At 34.5% G+C, this 17,192-nt stretch overlaps 3 protein-coding genes across 6 annotated transcripts; 2 read left to right on the top strand and 1 right to left on the bottom strand.

The window, feature by feature from the left end:
* Positions 1-8,946: 8,946 nt before the first annotated feature.
* Positions 8,947-11,174, top strand: Mvd (mevalonate diphosphate decarboxylase). 3 transcript variants are annotated; one of them, XM_040712733.2, is made up of 7 exons: positions 8,947-9,089; positions 9,482-9,566; positions 9,640-9,710; positions 9,768-10,196; positions 10,258-10,380; positions 10,437-10,607; positions 10,667-11,174. In XM_040712733.2, the coding sequence occupies exons 1-7, from the start codon at positions 9,063-9,065 to the stop codon at positions 10,982-10,984; spliced, it is 1,224 nt and encodes a 407-aa protein (XP_040568667.1). In that variant the 5' UTR covers positions 8,947-9,062; the 3' UTR covers positions 10,985-11,174. The 3 variants fall into 3 exon arrangements, with proteins under 3 accessions (XP_040568667.1, XP_040568668.1, XP_040568669.1); XM_040712734.2 differs by lacking the exon at positions 8,947-9,089 and adding an exon at positions 9,212-9,353; XM_040712735.2 differs by lacking the exon at positions 8,947-9,089 and adding an exon at positions 9,276-9,413.
* A 352-nt stretch (positions 11,175-11,526) lies between these two features.
* Vps29 (vacuolar protein sorting 29) lies at positions 11,527-12,422 on the top strand. The gene is made up of 2 exons (XM_040712736.1): positions 11,527-11,763; positions 11,850-12,422. Exons 1-2 carry the CDS (start codon positions 11,652-11,654, stop codon positions 12,290-12,292), a joined length of 555 nt encoding a protein of 184 aa, XP_040568670.1. The 5' UTR covers positions 11,527-11,651; the 3' UTR covers positions 12,293-12,422.
* Positions 12,367-15,317, bottom strand: NO66 (Bifunctional lysine-specific demethylase and histidyl-hydroxylase NO66). Of its 2 annotated transcripts, XM_071888979.1 has the most exons (8): positions 14,998-15,317; positions 14,765-14,950; positions 14,514-14,669; positions 14,324-14,416; positions 14,227-14,262; positions 14,083-14,151; positions 13,908-14,009; positions 12,367-13,848 (listed from the first exon to the last, which is right to left on the bottom strand). In XM_071888979.1, exons 2-8 carry the CDS (start codon positions 14,819-14,821, stop codon positions 12,430-12,432), a joined length of 1,932 nt encoding a protein of 643 aa, XP_071745080.1. In that variant the 5' UTR covers positions 14,822-14,950; positions 14,998-15,317; the 3' UTR covers positions 12,367-12,429. The 2 variants fall into 2 exon arrangements, with proteins under 2 accessions (XP_071745080.1, XP_040568665.1); XM_040712731.2 differs by having other exon boundaries at positions 14,765-15,190.
* Between the last annotated feature and the right edge of the window lie 1,875 nt (positions 15,318-17,192).

Here is a 17,192-nt window from a genome sequence, read left to right as displayed (position 1 = left end):
TTACAAGGACAGGTATATATTATATGTTACCTTGTTGTTACATATATAGGTATGTAACACGGTACCTACAAAAATATGGAAAATTGGTTGAATTTAACACGTAGAGGACTTAAATATTTTGCCTCTCTTTTTTATGCCTTCTCTTCTTTCAATAGTACACATACCTTCTTCTCTCCAATTACTCACTTATGCTATGGCAACATACTTAACTCCTAGTAATTGTTAAAGAGTAAGTTGAATTATTAATATGACTGCTTATCTTTTGAGGCATAGCAATTAATTCCAGAATCAAGTTTACGTAACGTTACTTTATTAAGAAAGTATTGCCTCGCAATACTTTCTAATATTACTTTTTTTATATCTAAGTTTTATAGTCCATTTGAAAACATGGGCACCCACTAATTTTTTGTTAGTCGCTAAGTACTCATTTTCTAGGGCCGTTTAGCCCCAATATTAGGGTTTCAGTGTGTGTGTGTATTTTTTTTTTTTTTTAAACTTTCTTGATGACGATTTTTTTAATTTTTTTCTGATCTTTTTATGAAAAAAAAATATATCGATGCCCTTGGCGTTTGGTTATCACGGATATAGAAAATAGTTCGACAAAATGACATAATTCGTTGTCGCAAATTGTATATTTTTCGTCCACTTTCTTTTAGAAACCACTTATAAACTATTTACAGTTAAATCTTTGAAAAATCATATAGAATAATAATTCGTCGGTATATTTTACAAAGAATCTTTTAAAGGTAGAGATGGAATTTGTGTATGAGTGCAAGGAAACGGCGGAGCAAGACATATGGTATAACTGAATCAAGAAATTGTTAATATCAGCTGCCTGTCTTATGATTTTGGAGGGAGAAAATGAATTACTGTAATACCTTCTATATTTAAAATAGCATTATTGCACGGAAAATATTAGGTAATAGGTCAAAACGTCGAAAAATATTACATTTCATAATATGAAAAACTATTTCTACGACATTTCACTCCAGGCACTTCCAGCCCCCGATATTTACCCCACCACCCCTACATAAACTAACAGTAAGGAACCCTCACAAACCCTCATTTATACCTCGAAATTTGGGCTATTTCGGGTACCGCCAGGTCTCAAAATGAGATGAAACACAAAACAATCTTTAATTTCAGGGGCCCTTTCGGGATGTAAATGGAGGTGGGGTAAATTTAAATTATGATGGTGGGTTTCATCCCATTTAGGGTCAGGCCGTACCTGAAAAAAGCTCAAACATTTGGGGGTACATATGGGTTGTGAGGGATCTTAGTGGTTGCTTGAATAGTGGCGGTGGGTTTCATCCTATGTTGGGACACGGCAGTGACTGAAAACAGCCCCAACATCTATTAGGGGGATTAAGAGGACCCCTTACTGGTAGTTTATATATGAATGGTGCGGCTGGGTTATATTTTCTCTTCAACAAGCTCTTTATTCCATTTAATATTATGTAATTAAATAGATGAAATAAAGGAAATTTTTGTTCTAAGAAACATAAATGCACATTTTACTTTCTGTTAATTTCTCTTTGTACTTAATAATATAATATTTTAAAAATTAATCTACTTAATAAAAAACACTAAAACAACTCAAATTATAAATAAACAAAGGCAACTTAATCCGTAGGTTCATCTTTATACTTCTCATATCGATGAATAATAATGATCCTAAAAGTACTTAGGTGATATCAATGGATAATATGTTTTTAACTCGGTGGCGTAATCTTACGATGATTCATGTGGTTGGGAAATCCTCAGGGTTAAAGAGGTATATCTATCGGCAGCTGATATCAAGATAGAAAGAAATAAACCGATCTGACTGAAAGTTGGTGTGTGTTCTTCCAAGAGATGCTACTGACTAAACATAGCCTCGAACGCTATAGTAGTACCATCTTTTGGACTTTGCATGGACTTTTCAAACGACCCTCGTAGGTTTTTATATTTAAATCATAGAATCAGAACTCCACTCTTGACTAAGGCCCCACGCTGGATATAATTGTGTAAAAATTTAAATAGTATAGCCTAAAAAGAAATTTTTTATGAAAAGACTGTCAAAATAGAAAAAGAATTGTATATTTTTATAAAAAAAAGGTGAAAATAAATATTATTGGATTAAAAATATCATTAAACGAAATATGGGCACAATTTATTACAAAATACCACAAGGAGTCTAGGCCCTTTAAAAGAGAGGTTGTGTTTGTGTGTAGATGTCCTTTATACGTTCCCACAACGTTGAGCCAAGGAGGCTGAAATTTTGCATGGGCCCCTCTTTTGAGCTTGATCAGGCTAAGACAGGGGTGTCTATTTTTGTGGAGATCATATAATCGTTTTTGCAGCTCAAGGAGACTAGATAGGGGATTGAGTTATTTATCAATAAGTGATTGGCGTTTCAAAAACAACTATACGAAAAACTACGTATTCTAAATTTATTCAAAATCAAAAAAATTATGGACTAAAATAGAAATCGGTGAAAATTGCAATTTTGTTTATTTCAGGTGTAAAAAAAAATTGAACTTCCAATGGAATATGAGATATGTATAAATATAATAAAGTTTGTAGAAATTTGTCTGGAGATTCGTTTGAATATAAATCTGTCAAATTAACATTGATTTTTAAATGAAATATCTATCATTTTCTGAATAATTTTTCAATTTTTTTCTCTCTTTTTTTTAAAATTTTTCCAACAAACGTCAATCTTCAGTTTTTTAAGAAAAAAAACCATAAAACAATGCTTTTTGCACAATAAAATGCCAACGCAGTAGAATATCTAGGATATTTTCGATTTCCGTAACATTTTATTAATTAATTTTTGCAATATTTGCAAAAATGAACCAGTTATCGAGCGTTATTTTTCGACAATATTATTATTCAGAACTTTTTTGTTTTTGCAAGTACAAAAAAAAAATATTGGTAGGCTTGTATTTCTTTTCCAATTCCAATAAATGCTATTAACCACTTATTTTGCAAAATTAGTGCAAAAAAGTTTTTTACAATTTTCTTCGAGAAATTTAAATTTGGGAATTTTTTGAAGTAAATCAAAAATGGACTTCTCATCTAGACCATTTTTTAGATGCATATATGTTGGTATGTTATTTAAAGTTTTTAACAAATTATTTTTTTCATTTTCAGAGTAATACTACTGAGGTTGGAAGAGGCAATAATGAGAGGAAATTTTAACCCAGAATAACTGTGATGTTAATCCTCTGTTAAACTCTGAAATTCAACAATTTTCTACACTTTTTATTCAATATACTCCCCTCCATTCTGAATGATGGCTTCAATACGGGGAGGAACAGAAGCACAGCTGCCCTTAATGAAGTCTGTCCATAAGTTGATCCACCTCTCTGTGATCACGGCCTTCAGGGCATCGACATTCGGGTGAGTAGTCTTGTTCGTCTTGCCTCCAAGACACTCCAAGCAGTAAAGTCCAGGAGGTTCACGTCGGGTGAGGACGAAGGCCAGAACTCTGCCGCCCAGAAGCCAGCCATGTTCTCCCTAAAGAAATGCTGCACATTCTTGGACATTTGTGCCGGGGTGCCGTCTTGGGTAAACATATAGTTGTCCCTGGGGAACGTGCTCCTCAACCATGGTAAGACATGGTACATGAGAACCTTGTAGTACACTTCCATGTTGACTTTCTCGTTGGCCTTGAAGAAGCAGGGAGGTATCTTGCTGCCGTCGGACACCACGACGCCGAGGACCATGACCTGAGCTGCATCTTTGGTCCTGAATGTTTCCTAGAGCTGATCTCTTGAATCAGCCAAGAAGCGATCATTTCTCCTGTTCAGAACAGCGTCCACAGATCTCCTTGGGATCAACATGTACGTGGAGGAGATCGCACACCCTCTGCCGTTTTGTTTGTTGCTCGTACATTTTTAATCGCACCAAATACAAAACAAATATCAAATTGTAGATTTTTGTGAGCTCTTTCCATTGGCACCAAGTACATAATTATTTTACTTTTAAAACTGAGGCTAGACGCCAGCTGGGTCGTACTTTTCATTTTTTCGAAAATCAAAAACCGGTAGTGTTTTTTACTTAGATTTCAAAAATCTAATTTTTGAAAAGACAAACCTAAGCTACATCAATTTCACTTTGAAAATAAGAGAAAAACCGGTGGTTTTTTTGTATATTTTCTAATGCTGGCTTTCTTTATGTAATTTATAGATATTCATATTAAGTGAATGCATTTGTATTGTCCTTCATGTGAAGAGTTCAAATATGAAGATATTTTAATCATAGCTTAACATTAAGTTATGTAAGTTTACGATCTGTTGATGCTATACTTATTGTAGAAATAAAAGTCATAATTAAGTCCAATTAGTAGTTTAAGTTAACTTTTAAACATTTTATAAATCCATAGACAAAATCTATTTCTACATAGTTCCCATCGACTTTATACTAGTTAATACACATGATAGCAAAGTATGATTTAATTTAATAAAACGTTAACGTAAATCAATGACCCAAATAAGATTAGATGAGTGCAATAGAAGTTGATGTAGGAGATGAGAGACGAGTTTGAGAAGAGGTTTAGAGAGGAGGAGCCAATCTCATGTAGTCACTTTGATAGAATAATCGACTTGACTAATGGGGTGATCAATTTGAAATTTATGGGTAGGATCACACTTTAGTGTTGTTAGTGAGCCATTGAGTTATCACTTGTTCCACTTTGTACCAGAGAAAGCAAACAAGGAAGAATCAGGCACTTCACAAATTGTAAAGTTTATTTTTATTTAAACTAGTAATAACCATCGAAGTCATCTCAATAAATGTTAACACTGATGTACAGGGTGTCCACGATAAATTGGAACTACTTTAAACTTTATCCAGATCCATAATGTGGATATTTGGTGTTAAATCATACTAATATAAAAGGTTGCGTGAACAATACACTATAGCTTCCACCACAATTGTTTTGACAACAAACAATAGTCATCATGGAACAAGCAAGGAGAGACGCCATCTTCGAATTGGCTCACGCGGGACACAAGCCCTCTGCTATCTACAAGCTTCTTAACTACCCCAAGACCACGGTGTACCGGGTCTTCAATGCCTGGGAGGTTGAGGGGAAGGTCTGCCGCAAGGCCCACAACATGAGAAGTGACCGAATCCGCACTCCCCGCTTCCTTGAAGGCCTCCGGAAGTCCATCAAGGCTTCGCCGGGGACTTCCTTGTCCAGGTTGGCCAAGAACCATGGAGTGAGCAAGCAGCTCCAAGGCTGTAAATGATGACCTCGGGTACAGGTCGTCATACCGAATGGCCAAACAACACATCCTCACGGCATCCATGAAGGCCACCAGGCTCAACAACGGTAAGCATCTCCTCAATGACCTGAAGAGCCATAGAGGAAGAATCATCTTCTTCTCCGACGAGAAGAACTGGACTGTCGACAGAAGCTACAACGTCCAGAATGACAGGTGGCTTGCCAAGGAGAGAGAAGAGGTCCCTGCGGTCTTCACCACAAAGTTCCCGGCCTCCATGATGACCCTGGGTGTCATCTGCAGCACTGGTGAGGTGATGCCTCTTTCTTCTTCAATCCCAAGGAAAAGGTTAACGCGATAAGGTACTGCGAAGTCATGGAGGAGTTCGTCATCCCCTGGATGAAGGATACGGCCGCTTGGAGGAGTTCATATTCCAACAAGACTCAGCGCCCGTACACATCGCCATGAGGACCACTAACCTCTTCAACTCCCACGACATCACTTTCCGGGATCGCAACACCTGGCCCTCCAACTCTCCCAACCTCAATCCGTTTGATTACTACTGGTAGGGGAAGTTGGAGAGGGAGGTGTGCAAGGTCAGCCACAAGAGCATCGTGGCCGTGAAGGGCTCCATTACGAGGGAGTGGAATGCTGTCGATTCCGCGGAAGTCATCAGGGCATGCAAATCCTTTAGGGACAGGATGGAGAAGATGGTGGCTGCTGAGGGAGGACATGTTGAATAAATTTATTGTTTAATATCATGTCTAACTTTTTGATATTAACAAATACACTCCAAATTCCATTTTTATCAAGCAGGTTGAATTTTAAGATAGTTCCAATTTATCGTGGACACCCTGTAAATACTGGAGTTATGCGAAAACTTGAAATGAAGCTTAGGTTAAAACTGGTTTGGTTGGTGTGTATTCTACATACTAATGAATTTCCATTATACCGTCTAATTTTTGAGCATGATGGCCCAACTCTCTCAGATAATAGATAATCTAGACCAATAGGAAAGTTGCTAGACTTCCCTATTAGCTTGGATATCCATCGGAGTTTCTATTGCCCGCCCCTAGTCAAACTGTGTGATGAGCTTATTCAATATTTGTATACAGATTAATGCTACAGTCATATGATTGGGTGTTCTATCAGGGAAGGAGTTTTTCATAAAAAGATGGCTTTCTTGGAGATCAGACCTGTTTACCACAGCTGCTGGCTCGCCACTGCTAACAGACTTTTAAGACTCAGGGTATCAAAGCATGGACTGGGATTCATAGTTGAGTTTATAATTCGTGTGTATAATCCATGTTGGTTCAATACCAAAGTGTTGGATAGAATTGCAGAGACACGTCATATATCAACTTAATTCTCTCAGGTCCCAGAAAAAATAGGTGCGGGAACTCGTGATACGAAAAGTAAAAAGATTTGCTGTGTATGCTCACATTTCAATGTTCCTACAAGATCTAGTTTGCTCTGGTGGTCAGAAGGAGATAATCATAAGGATAGAACAAATCCTGGCTATCAGGTGAGAGAGTGGACTAAACGGGCAACCGATAGCCTATCTTTCAGTATTTAAAAACGCCTACTATAAACAGTGGGGCTTCTAGCATCCATGATCTGATCAACTTGTCAGAAGGAATGTCAGAGCCACCTCTTAACTGCTCCTTAACAACTTCTGAGTGGATTAGCTTGATCCAATGACCAAAGAAAGTGTTGAAATGGCCATGCCACAAACAAAGTTGTGAGAGGATTTTTAAAATGGTCACAGCCGCTTCTTCATAGTATTTCTCACAAAAATAGAGAGATTGAACAATTCAGACTTAGGAGGCCATCAGGAGACGGCCTCGAAGATTATTCTAATTTTTGAGTCCTTACCCTGTAATAATGACAACAGATTTGGAAAGTAAAAAAATCATATTCAGATTACTAACTAGAAAAAGATGCGATGCTTTCTAGGACATGTTCCACACCACCACCTTAGGGGGGGATCTTGAGGGAAAAAATAATTTTCATATATATATATATATTTATTTAATAAACCTATTTATATAATTAAATATAATACAGCGTTGATAATTTTTGGGGCTAACCCCCGACCCAATAAGGAAAACTAGCAACGTTCCTGGTGCAAGGTATCTTGTTTTGAGTCAATAGTTGTAATAAGTGTGAAACTTATAAGACCCATGGATGAAAATTTTCGTTGAATATTTATTATTTTAATGGTCTTCTGAAAGATCACATCTTGGCAAGATTTTTAGTGTATAAGGCAATTATAAACTTGGAAATAAATTGAGGATAGAAATCGTTATAATTGCTCGGGGAAGTCCGCAGAATTAGTGGGATTTTCTTTATTTCTCTGTTCTTAAAATTGCTCTCAGCTATTTTAAGGAAACGTCATAACAGCTAAACTGTTGGCCTCCCAAATATTTTTCATATTGTCAGAGTGACCTCGTTAATTTTCTGTTTCTTTTTTTTTCTTCCTAATATAAAGGTAGCCTATATTATTTGAAGTTATGAGCATGTGACTGACTACTTGCCCTATCTACAAGAAAAAAATATAAAGCCGCAGGAACCAAGAGGATACGGACGCCGTCCCATTTTTTTCAAAGTATAAAAAGATTAGAGGGAAGCCGTTTAAGAGGTGTTTTGTTTTTTCAAGTCGATCTAAAAAAGGTATTGTGTTTTTTTAGGTCGATTTAAAAGAGGTATTGTGTTTTAAAGGTCACTCTAGAAAAATGTTACATGAGGGGACCTTTTAGATATCAATAGCTGTTATTTAACATCACACGATAATTTTTTTGTCAAATCTGAAATCACTGAGGCAAGGTTACGTTGCACCAACTCGATTTAAATTTAAGGCAGCTTAAACTTAGGGGCGTAATAACTTGCCAAATGTAAACTAAAGTTGTGTTGGTGCAACCGGTACCTAAAATAATTATTTGTTGTACCTTTCTGTAGAACACCTCAAATTCAGTACACTAAGAAATTGTAATTTGAATATTGAATTACCTCTATTTTTATAACAATTGAAAATAGATAATGTACCATAGTTCTACAACACAGACTCTGAATTTCTACATATAATAAGTATAAGGTGGTCATAGAAATTTTAAATTTTAATTATAATTAATTAACAATATTGCACTATATGGTAGGAAAAAATACGGTACCTTTAGAGATATTGAACCTAAGGCACGCAACCTATCAAGGCATACCGGACGGCAAAATAAAAATTGCTTTGTACAAATTTGTTTTATCACACAATTTATCCTTTAATAAATTAAAAGAAATAAACATATAATACCACGTGATGTATTTGATAGTAGTACACACGTACATACATGTCACATTTTTTCAGTCATAAAAAGTTATTATGCCTTGGAATTTAAGGTAATAAATAGTAGACGTTAGCTCTATTAATGTCATATTTTATTAAAAATGTAGCTATATATTTGTAATACAAATGTATAGGTAATCTATGATATAAAATAATAAATTTAATGGAATAAGTTTTTTATTAAGGATCTCCAACTTTGGACTATAAAGTATTAAGGCTTTAAACGTGTAATACAATATTTGATAATAAAAAAAAGGGGACTCAACTACTTAAATTTATTTGAGAGCTACCTTGAATGTTTCTGTGAAGTAACTATTTTTGGAGAATAAAAATAGGTAATATAATTCCTTGGTAGTATTAGAAACGTATCCATGTAGACGAATTTATAAATAGTAGATAAGAAAAGTATCATCTCTTTGAGATTAATATGCGATCATATGAAAAGTTTTAAAAATACAATATACATTGTGCTGGCTCAATGAAATACGACATCTTATTATTTATTATGGGCTTGGATGGTATTAATAATATTACGAAAAGAGGTATAGTTTTGTAAGGGCTTTTATTAATGGTGTTCTCATCCTCGTAGGAAGACCTATTTCATTCATAAAAACGTTATTGAAATATTGGTAAATTAAACAGCCGCAAAAAATATTTTGTTCATCGTACTAAAGGCATGCGTAGACTTATTTTATTTTTTATCTGAAGCAGGAAAAAATACTGTGGATAGTAGCTTAGTTGTAAACTTTCATTAGTACTTTTATACAATAATACTTAACTACACATTGGAAAAGGAAAAGAATATGGTATATTTTTCTAAGAATTTCTCCAACTTTTAAGGACGTGAATATTACAGAACCACCGATGTAACATTCATAGTACCTGTGTGTGTGTTTATAATTCGTATTTATATTTTTCGTCTTTTTACTTTTAGTCTCTCATAAGTAACGTACCTTCAAGCATGGACCCCATCATAGTAACCTGCATTGCTCCTGTCAATATAGCTGTCATTAAATACTGTAAATACTAATTAATAAATTTACATCTAGTTCTTATATTAATTAATTAATATTCAATGATATTATATTTTAGGGGGCAAACGAGATGAAGAGCTTATTTTGCCGGTCAACGATTCATTTTCTCTTACATTAGACACAAATGAGGTATGCAATTACAAATTATATTTCCCTTTATGGAATAATTATACACTTTTAACTTAGATGAGAGCTACAACCTCCATAATGGCGAGTTCAAAGTTTGAAAAAGATCAAATATGGCTTAATGGAAGAGAGGAATCAATGGATAATCCTAGACTTATACGTTGTTTATCGCAAGTTCGAAACAAATCCGGTTCATCGTTCAAGAACCTTAAAATTCGTATATGCTCTGAGAATAATTTTCCTACAGCGGCTGGATTAGCTTCTTCAGCAGCTGGCTATGCCTGTCTAGTTTACGCTCTTTGCCAATTATTTGAAGTTACTGGAGATATTAGCTCTCTAGCTCGATTAGGTTCTGGTTCTGCATGTCGAAGCACTCTTGGTGGTTTTGTGCAGTGGCATATGGGCAAACTTTCAGATGGTTCCGATTCTTTTTCGGAAACTATTTATCCATTGGAACATTGGAGTGATATTAAGGTGTTGATTTGTGTTGTAAGTTGGATTCTAATTAAATCATTTTCTAAAAAATAATAAAAACCATCGGTATGTAAAGGTTTCAGATTCCAGAAAGAAGGTTCCTAGTTCAGTTGGAATGAAAAATGGTGTTAAAACAAGTACTTTATTGAAATATAGAGTTGAAAAGGATGTTCCTGAACGCATGAATAGGATTTTAGAGGTATTATTTGTGAATAATTGGTTATTTTGGTTTTTTTTCTTACCAGTAAATTGTAGGCTGTGAAAAACAAGGATTTTGAAAGATTTGCAGAAATTGTAATGAAGGATAGCAATCAATTCCATGCTATTTGTATGGATACATACCCTCCAAACCCCTATTTGAACGATACTTCCCATTCCGTATCATCCTTAGTCCATCAGATCAATAATAAATTTGGAAAAAATATGGTTAAACATTAATTTATATTTAACTCACATTGCATCAATTACCTATTCTTTTTTTTAAGGTTTGTTATACCTATGATGCAGGTCCAAATGCATGCCTTTTTATGCCATCTTCGAACGTAAATCTCGTTGCTGGGTATATTCAACATTTTTTCCCTCCATCCTCAAAAGAAGACTTCATTATTGGTAAAACCATATCTCCAAATACACTGGACAAAGATCTTTTGCAAGGTCTTGAAGTTAAATCTCATCCAAATGGACTTAAGTATCTTATTGCTACAGAAATTGGGGATGGACCTCGGCTATTGTCGAAGGATATTAAAGACTCGGGCATTCATTTGTTTGATACTTCATCAGGACTGCCAAATAAACACAATTAGTTTTTCAATGTTTTAATTGTAATATTTTAACTTATTGCTTACTTTTTATACCATATGTTGTCTAAAAACAGGTGATAGCTTTGCGTATATAAGTGGATTTCTATAGATATATTTCTTCATTAATTAACTGAATGTTATATTTTATTGAAAATGTTAAAAAAGAAAAATACACTTTATATATATATATAAATATCCCTTTTTTACAAATACGTAAATGTCACTTTTTATATACAATAATATTTGAATTATTGGGATGCCTATTTATTACTCAACTCTGCACTTTGATGTTTAAAATCCAAGAAGAATAGCGATAAATTGGGCAATGTTGAGTAAATGTCAAATATTATTCATACATTCTTCAACAAAGATTAGTACAAAAATGGACAGCACTTGTACACAATTGGAGTTAATTAATAGTAGATATTAAATAAGTCTAGGGTATTAATTTCATATTTTAATAAAGCATAGCTTTATATATCAGGGATAACAAAACCTCTTTTTTTAGACGATGTTGCGTGATTAGAGCAAACTACTAATAATAACCAATAAGTATTGCTGTTACTTTTTGTTCACTGACAAGAAGAAGGAATTAAAAAATACGATTTTTATAATTAAGGGGGCGTCTTAAAGGAAATCCGATCAATTTAATTTGTTGAAAGATTAAAAGATGTTGGTTCTTGTTCTGGGTGACCTTCATATACCATTTCGTTCCTCCTGTCTACCCAGTAAATTTAAGAAACTTCTTGTGCCAGGGCGGATTCAACACATTCTTTGCACAGGTAAATCATAAATGGATGTATCATGTATTTATAGCTATGGAGAGGTATTTCCTTTCGAATACGAATGTATTTTAATTGAATTCCAGGGAATCTTTGCACGAAGGAATCCTTTGATTATTTAAAAACTCTTACAAATGATGTTCATGTTGTAAGAGGAGACTTTGATGAAGGCATGAATTGGCCCGAGCAAAAAGTTGTATGTGTTGGGCAATTTAAGATTGGACTCGTTCATGGCCATCAAATTGTACCCTGGGGAGAAGCCGAGGCACTTGCAGCTGTCAACAGACAACTTGACTGTGATATATTTATATCTGGGCATACGCATCGATTTGAGGCTTACGAACATGAAGGAAGATTTTATGTCAATCCAGGATCTGTGACCGGGGCCTATTCAGTAGTGAATGAGTGTTCACAAAAGCCCTCATTCATTCTCATGGATATTCAAAGCTCCACTGTTATTAACTATGTCTACCAACTCGTTGACGATGAAGTAAAAGTGGATAAAATTGAATTCAAGAAGTCATCTTAGTCATACCCCTGGATCCTTTGATTTGTTCACAGTATGAATTCACGTCTTTAAATTAATTAATTATTTATACTATGTTTATGAGTTTGTTTTCTTTTTATTTTGATACGAAATTAAATATTTTAAATTATAATCATATTTTAATCGTAATGGGATTCCAAAGGTGCTTTTGTCAAAATAAGTTTTTTCTCCCACATATTTTGTACAAGAGTAAACTTAAGCGCATCATCTTCTAAGGGCAAGTCCTCAACCTTAATATAATTTGGATAGGATTCTATCAAATGGTCAATAGCACCTGCAAAATCATCTTCAATTTCTAAAAACTGGGAATCAATTTCTTGGTACTCCCGTGAATTCTCAGTGTTATAATAAAGTCGAAGAGAATCCTCTTCTCGGACCATTCGTAGGCAGTTAGCTCTCAAAAGCCTTATTTCAGTACCTGGATCAAATTCAACTCTATTTACGACGTGCCCCGCTCCAGAATTCCATTTTTCTCCTCCACATTCTACTGTTCTTCGGGATTCATTAGTAGATAAAAAAGGTGGAAGGGTGGAATGTAGAAATTCCTTAGCCATTTTATCAACTCCATCGTCAATAGGAGCATATTCATGAAGCTTGGAGAATAGTTTTTTCATGGTTTGCATAAATTTGTTTCGTTCCGGTGTGTCTTTATCAGAATGAATGGCACCAGCATACTTGAAATAATCTCTAGGCAATCCTTTGCGGAATTCTACATCTTCTTCCATGGCGGTTTCTATAGTGTCATTAAGGATTTTACTAAAAAGATCCCCGAATGAGTTTCGCTGATGACAAGAAATTGTAATATGAAGGGAGTGAACATCTTCCAAACAGTTCCCCTGATGAATCGTACCTCTAGGCATGTACAATAAATCTCCTGCCTCCAGTACTATATCCATGATAGGCTCTTTCATCTCACTTTGACTAAAATTGGGACTGGAAAACCGAGGTAGCTTAGTGGGGGGTTCATAGACTCGCCAATGCTTTTTGCCTTCCAATTGTAAAATAAAAACATCGACATCATCGTAATGAGGAGCAAATCCCTGAGTTCCAGGGGGTGTAAGATACATGTTTGCACCCACCATACTTCCTAAGCATTCCTGAAGAGTAGCACATAATTTCCATATCTTTTCGTTGAATGTTTGAGGGTTGAGTAATCTTAAGCTACATCCGTTATTATAAAAGTCCCAAACAACAGATGGATAAGCCCGCCCTTCTGGTGCATGATTCTCTCTCTTGTCATTAACAAAGGTGGTGACATCCAAATTCTTACCAAAGATAATCCGCTGATTTTGAAGCATTTCATCAAATTGTTTCGTTGAAAGGACATCCTTATAATAGTTTCTATTCTGTTTCCTGGGGATATACAAAGGTTTCTCCTCAAAAACGTTCTTAAAGAAGTGATCAACCGAGTGTGGTTGAATCATCCAAGCAAGTGTTTCATCACCAACGGATCTACTGTCTTCATTTTTATCTAATTTCATCTTAAGAGCTTTTCGGATAGGAATGAATTTTGGACTTTGTTCTGTGTGTTCCACTTGCTGAAATATGTACAATGATAATTACTTTAATTATAACATAAAATATCGTTGAATCTTACTCCTGGTGCATTATTTTTCTTCTTAGAAGAAGGTGATGTCTTGGTTTGTCTATCCTCCTCAAAAGGACGCTTCTTAGAGTTGCTTTTATTTGTCTTCAGTCCCTATTTAAATGTGCAGATTAAACATTAAAATTAGAAATGAAAAAATAATTTTCAAGAGAAAACAAGATCATACAGATAAATTCAATGGTTCCACATCCGGTTTTAAGGAGCTGGCATTGCTCTTAGACGCTTTATTTGGTACCTATAATGCATGAAAACATTAATAAATTAGATAATATAATATAAGTGTAATTCGGGATATTAAAAGACTATATACCTTAGGAGTAGGTGGTCTTCCTCTGAGCCTCTCAGTCTATGAATATAATTTAAAATGAATTTGAACTTATTGGAATTATATTTGTATTTGAGCTTACTTTAATCAATTTACTTGACTTCACGTTGATCTTCACTGTAAGGCCTTTCTTCACTTTTTTAGATGGACTATTTTTTTTCAAAATTTCAATGGTCTAATAATAAAGAAAATTAGAAAAAAGATATTTTACAACATAAATATAAATATTAGCATATCACAACATTAAGAGAAATCCGCATTTTTAATACTACCTTTTCATTCGATGATGAATTTCGGCGTTTATCTTTTTTGTTTTTATTCAAAATTGAAGATAAGTTCAAAAAATCATTTTCAAATTTATTGTAGTCAGAACTACTCATTTTATTATCCTTCAGTAAATCTTGTTTCGTGATTTTCTTCTTTTTTACCTGTGTGAAATAAAAACAATTATTCAATCAATAATATTTAATTAATAATTCTAAGATATTTGATCAAATTTACCCTACAAAGAACTTAGATTTACCTTGAGCATATTGGGAGAACTTTTAGCAGCAGCAAATGCCGAAACCATTTCCGTCATTCTCTTAGTTGAATTAATTAACTAATAAGTTATAACTTATAACAAAAAAGTAAGTACGAGATGCGACCCAATTGACAAATCTGAGACAACTAATTAAAACGTGGGGCTTTTTGTTATGATCACGTGATGCTAGCAAAATAACTTAGTGCTGCTATGTTTATACAGGGAGTACTTACTGTACTAAAGTACTCCTTGGTCGTACTTAAAGTTATGTTAGTCATTATTTATTCTGTCCAATCCATTCTAGTCTTAGGATGTGTCCATGTCCTTAACTATCGGTTCTTGGATTTTCTCCTAAATATATCGATGATTTATTCATCCAAATAAGATATATGAGACATATATTAAGAGTATCTTGCAAAAAATAGTTATGATCTATTCTCACTATAATGCAATATACATAATACGAACTTATATTTTTGCTTAACTTTATAATTTTATTCTTTTATATAAGAGAATAATTTAAAAAAGGAAAAACACTCTTCAATGACGTCACAAAGAATCAATTTTAACTTCTTTAAGTACCAACCAATGGTACTTGACTGAAAGGGACGGCAATGTACTGGACCGGAGTCTTCTGTCCCAAATAAGGCCCGATACAACACTAGACGTAGTCCCTAATTTATGATAATATTAATTTTGAACTATCATTTCCATGATTAACTAAATCTTGATACAATAATTATACATTTTATCTAGAAGCCGACCGATACCAATTTTTTTGGGTGAGAACCCAGGGTTAACAGAACTTGACAGATTTATTTCAAATAAAACATTTATAATAGGGGTCAGCAAATATTTTGAGTGAAAGGGTCAAATTACCTATGTTATGTCTCGTGGAGGACAATTGTCAAAGTTATTCTATATTATTAAACATACAAATAATTCAAACCGCTTTGGAGAAAATCTTATTTTAAAGGCTTGATTAAAGCAGCGGCATAATCACGGTTTTGTTATTGGAGGTCATAAAAGACAAGGGATTAACATATAATTTTATTGAATTGCCAGATTTTGGACTAGATGTGGCCCACAGGCTGAAGATTTCCGACCAAGGATGTTAATCAAACAAAGAATATTCGAATACTAGCCATTGTATATACATTATATTATATTTATGGAATTTAATATTTCGAAAAATCTAATCAAAATACTATGTTTTCTAAAGTAAAGGTCAAAGTCAACATCTCTATAGCCGAACACTCCTCTAAAGGGTAAGCACAGTGAGTCTTAAACTTTTTTTATTCAAGACACATTAATGAGATAGCCAAAACCTGTTTTCTTTAGGAAACAAAACTGAAATTTTGCGGTGCATCTGGTAATTCCCATGGCTTACAGTTTAAGAAACGCAGATGTAGAGTTACATATTCCTATGAAAGTATGTTAATATATGTATGCTAATGATATTATAGTTTAAAAATATATATATATTTTAACAAGATATGAAAAGTCATATCATTTTAATAGGTTGGTTATTACACTTTTTGGTCCTAAAAGTTCTTTCAAAGACTGGTTCAATTATAATATATCCTTTGTGAATTTTTTTATTCATATTACAATGTAAATGGCAGAGATAACAAAAAGGCATCATGCCACAGGTCCAAGTCAAGTTTCAAGTCTTTTTTTACAAGTCCAAAGCCTAAATATTTTAATCGAGTCCAGTTTGAGTTTTCTGATTTCCCTTGAGTTCATTTCAAGGGCATAATAATTGTTGCCTTAGTGTTTAATACTTTTCTTGATTTTCCCCACTAGAAAATATATTTTTAAGAGCACTTTATATCCAGTGAAAAAATTGAAATGACTGTGGTAAATACTGGGTCTAACTGATAGTTAAATCCTGAGCTGGGAAGGGAGAGGTCAGGTCTCGACGTCAAAAGAAAGCTGGTTTGAAAGCAATCTCGGAAAGTTTTGCCACCGGTGCAGAGTCCTGTTTGTTTAAATACAAGTGCCCCGCCGTGACCTTGCTCCTTAACAAGACAATAATGTTCTTGAGGAGATCACATGGGTTAACCTCGAGCCTACAGATACAGCTCGCCTAACAGTGTAAATGTTTTCTTACCACTTGGACTAGTCCTCCGTGGTGACCCTTTACTTTGGTCGGTAAAAGAAAGGCGGATTGACGTCTCCCTCACTCAAGACGACGCTGAGGACCATGATGGAGTCAAGTTACTTACTTTTCTTCATCGGTAAGACCTCGGCCGTGTTCTCAGCGATTCACCTCTCGCCGGTGGATGTGTCATCCATACCGTATCCTGTATCCGGTGGAGTCAATGATAGCCCTGGTGTCGTTTCCTGCTAGGGGTTATTCATCAATAGTCACTCTTCGCATCGCTTTCATCGTTGTTGTTCAAATTTCTACGGCCAAAGATCGTAC

Source organism: Lepeophtheirus salmonis, chromosome 5 (genome assembly GCF_016086655.4).
Source record: "Lepeophtheirus salmonis chromosome 5, UVic_Lsal_1.4, whole genome shotgun sequence".
In the NCBI taxonomy this organism is placed as follows: domain Eukaryota; kingdom Metazoa; phylum Arthropoda; class Copepoda; order Siphonostomatoida; family Caligidae; genus Lepeophtheirus; species Lepeophtheirus salmonis.
This window is presented reverse-complemented; position numbering and strand designations above follow the sequence as displayed.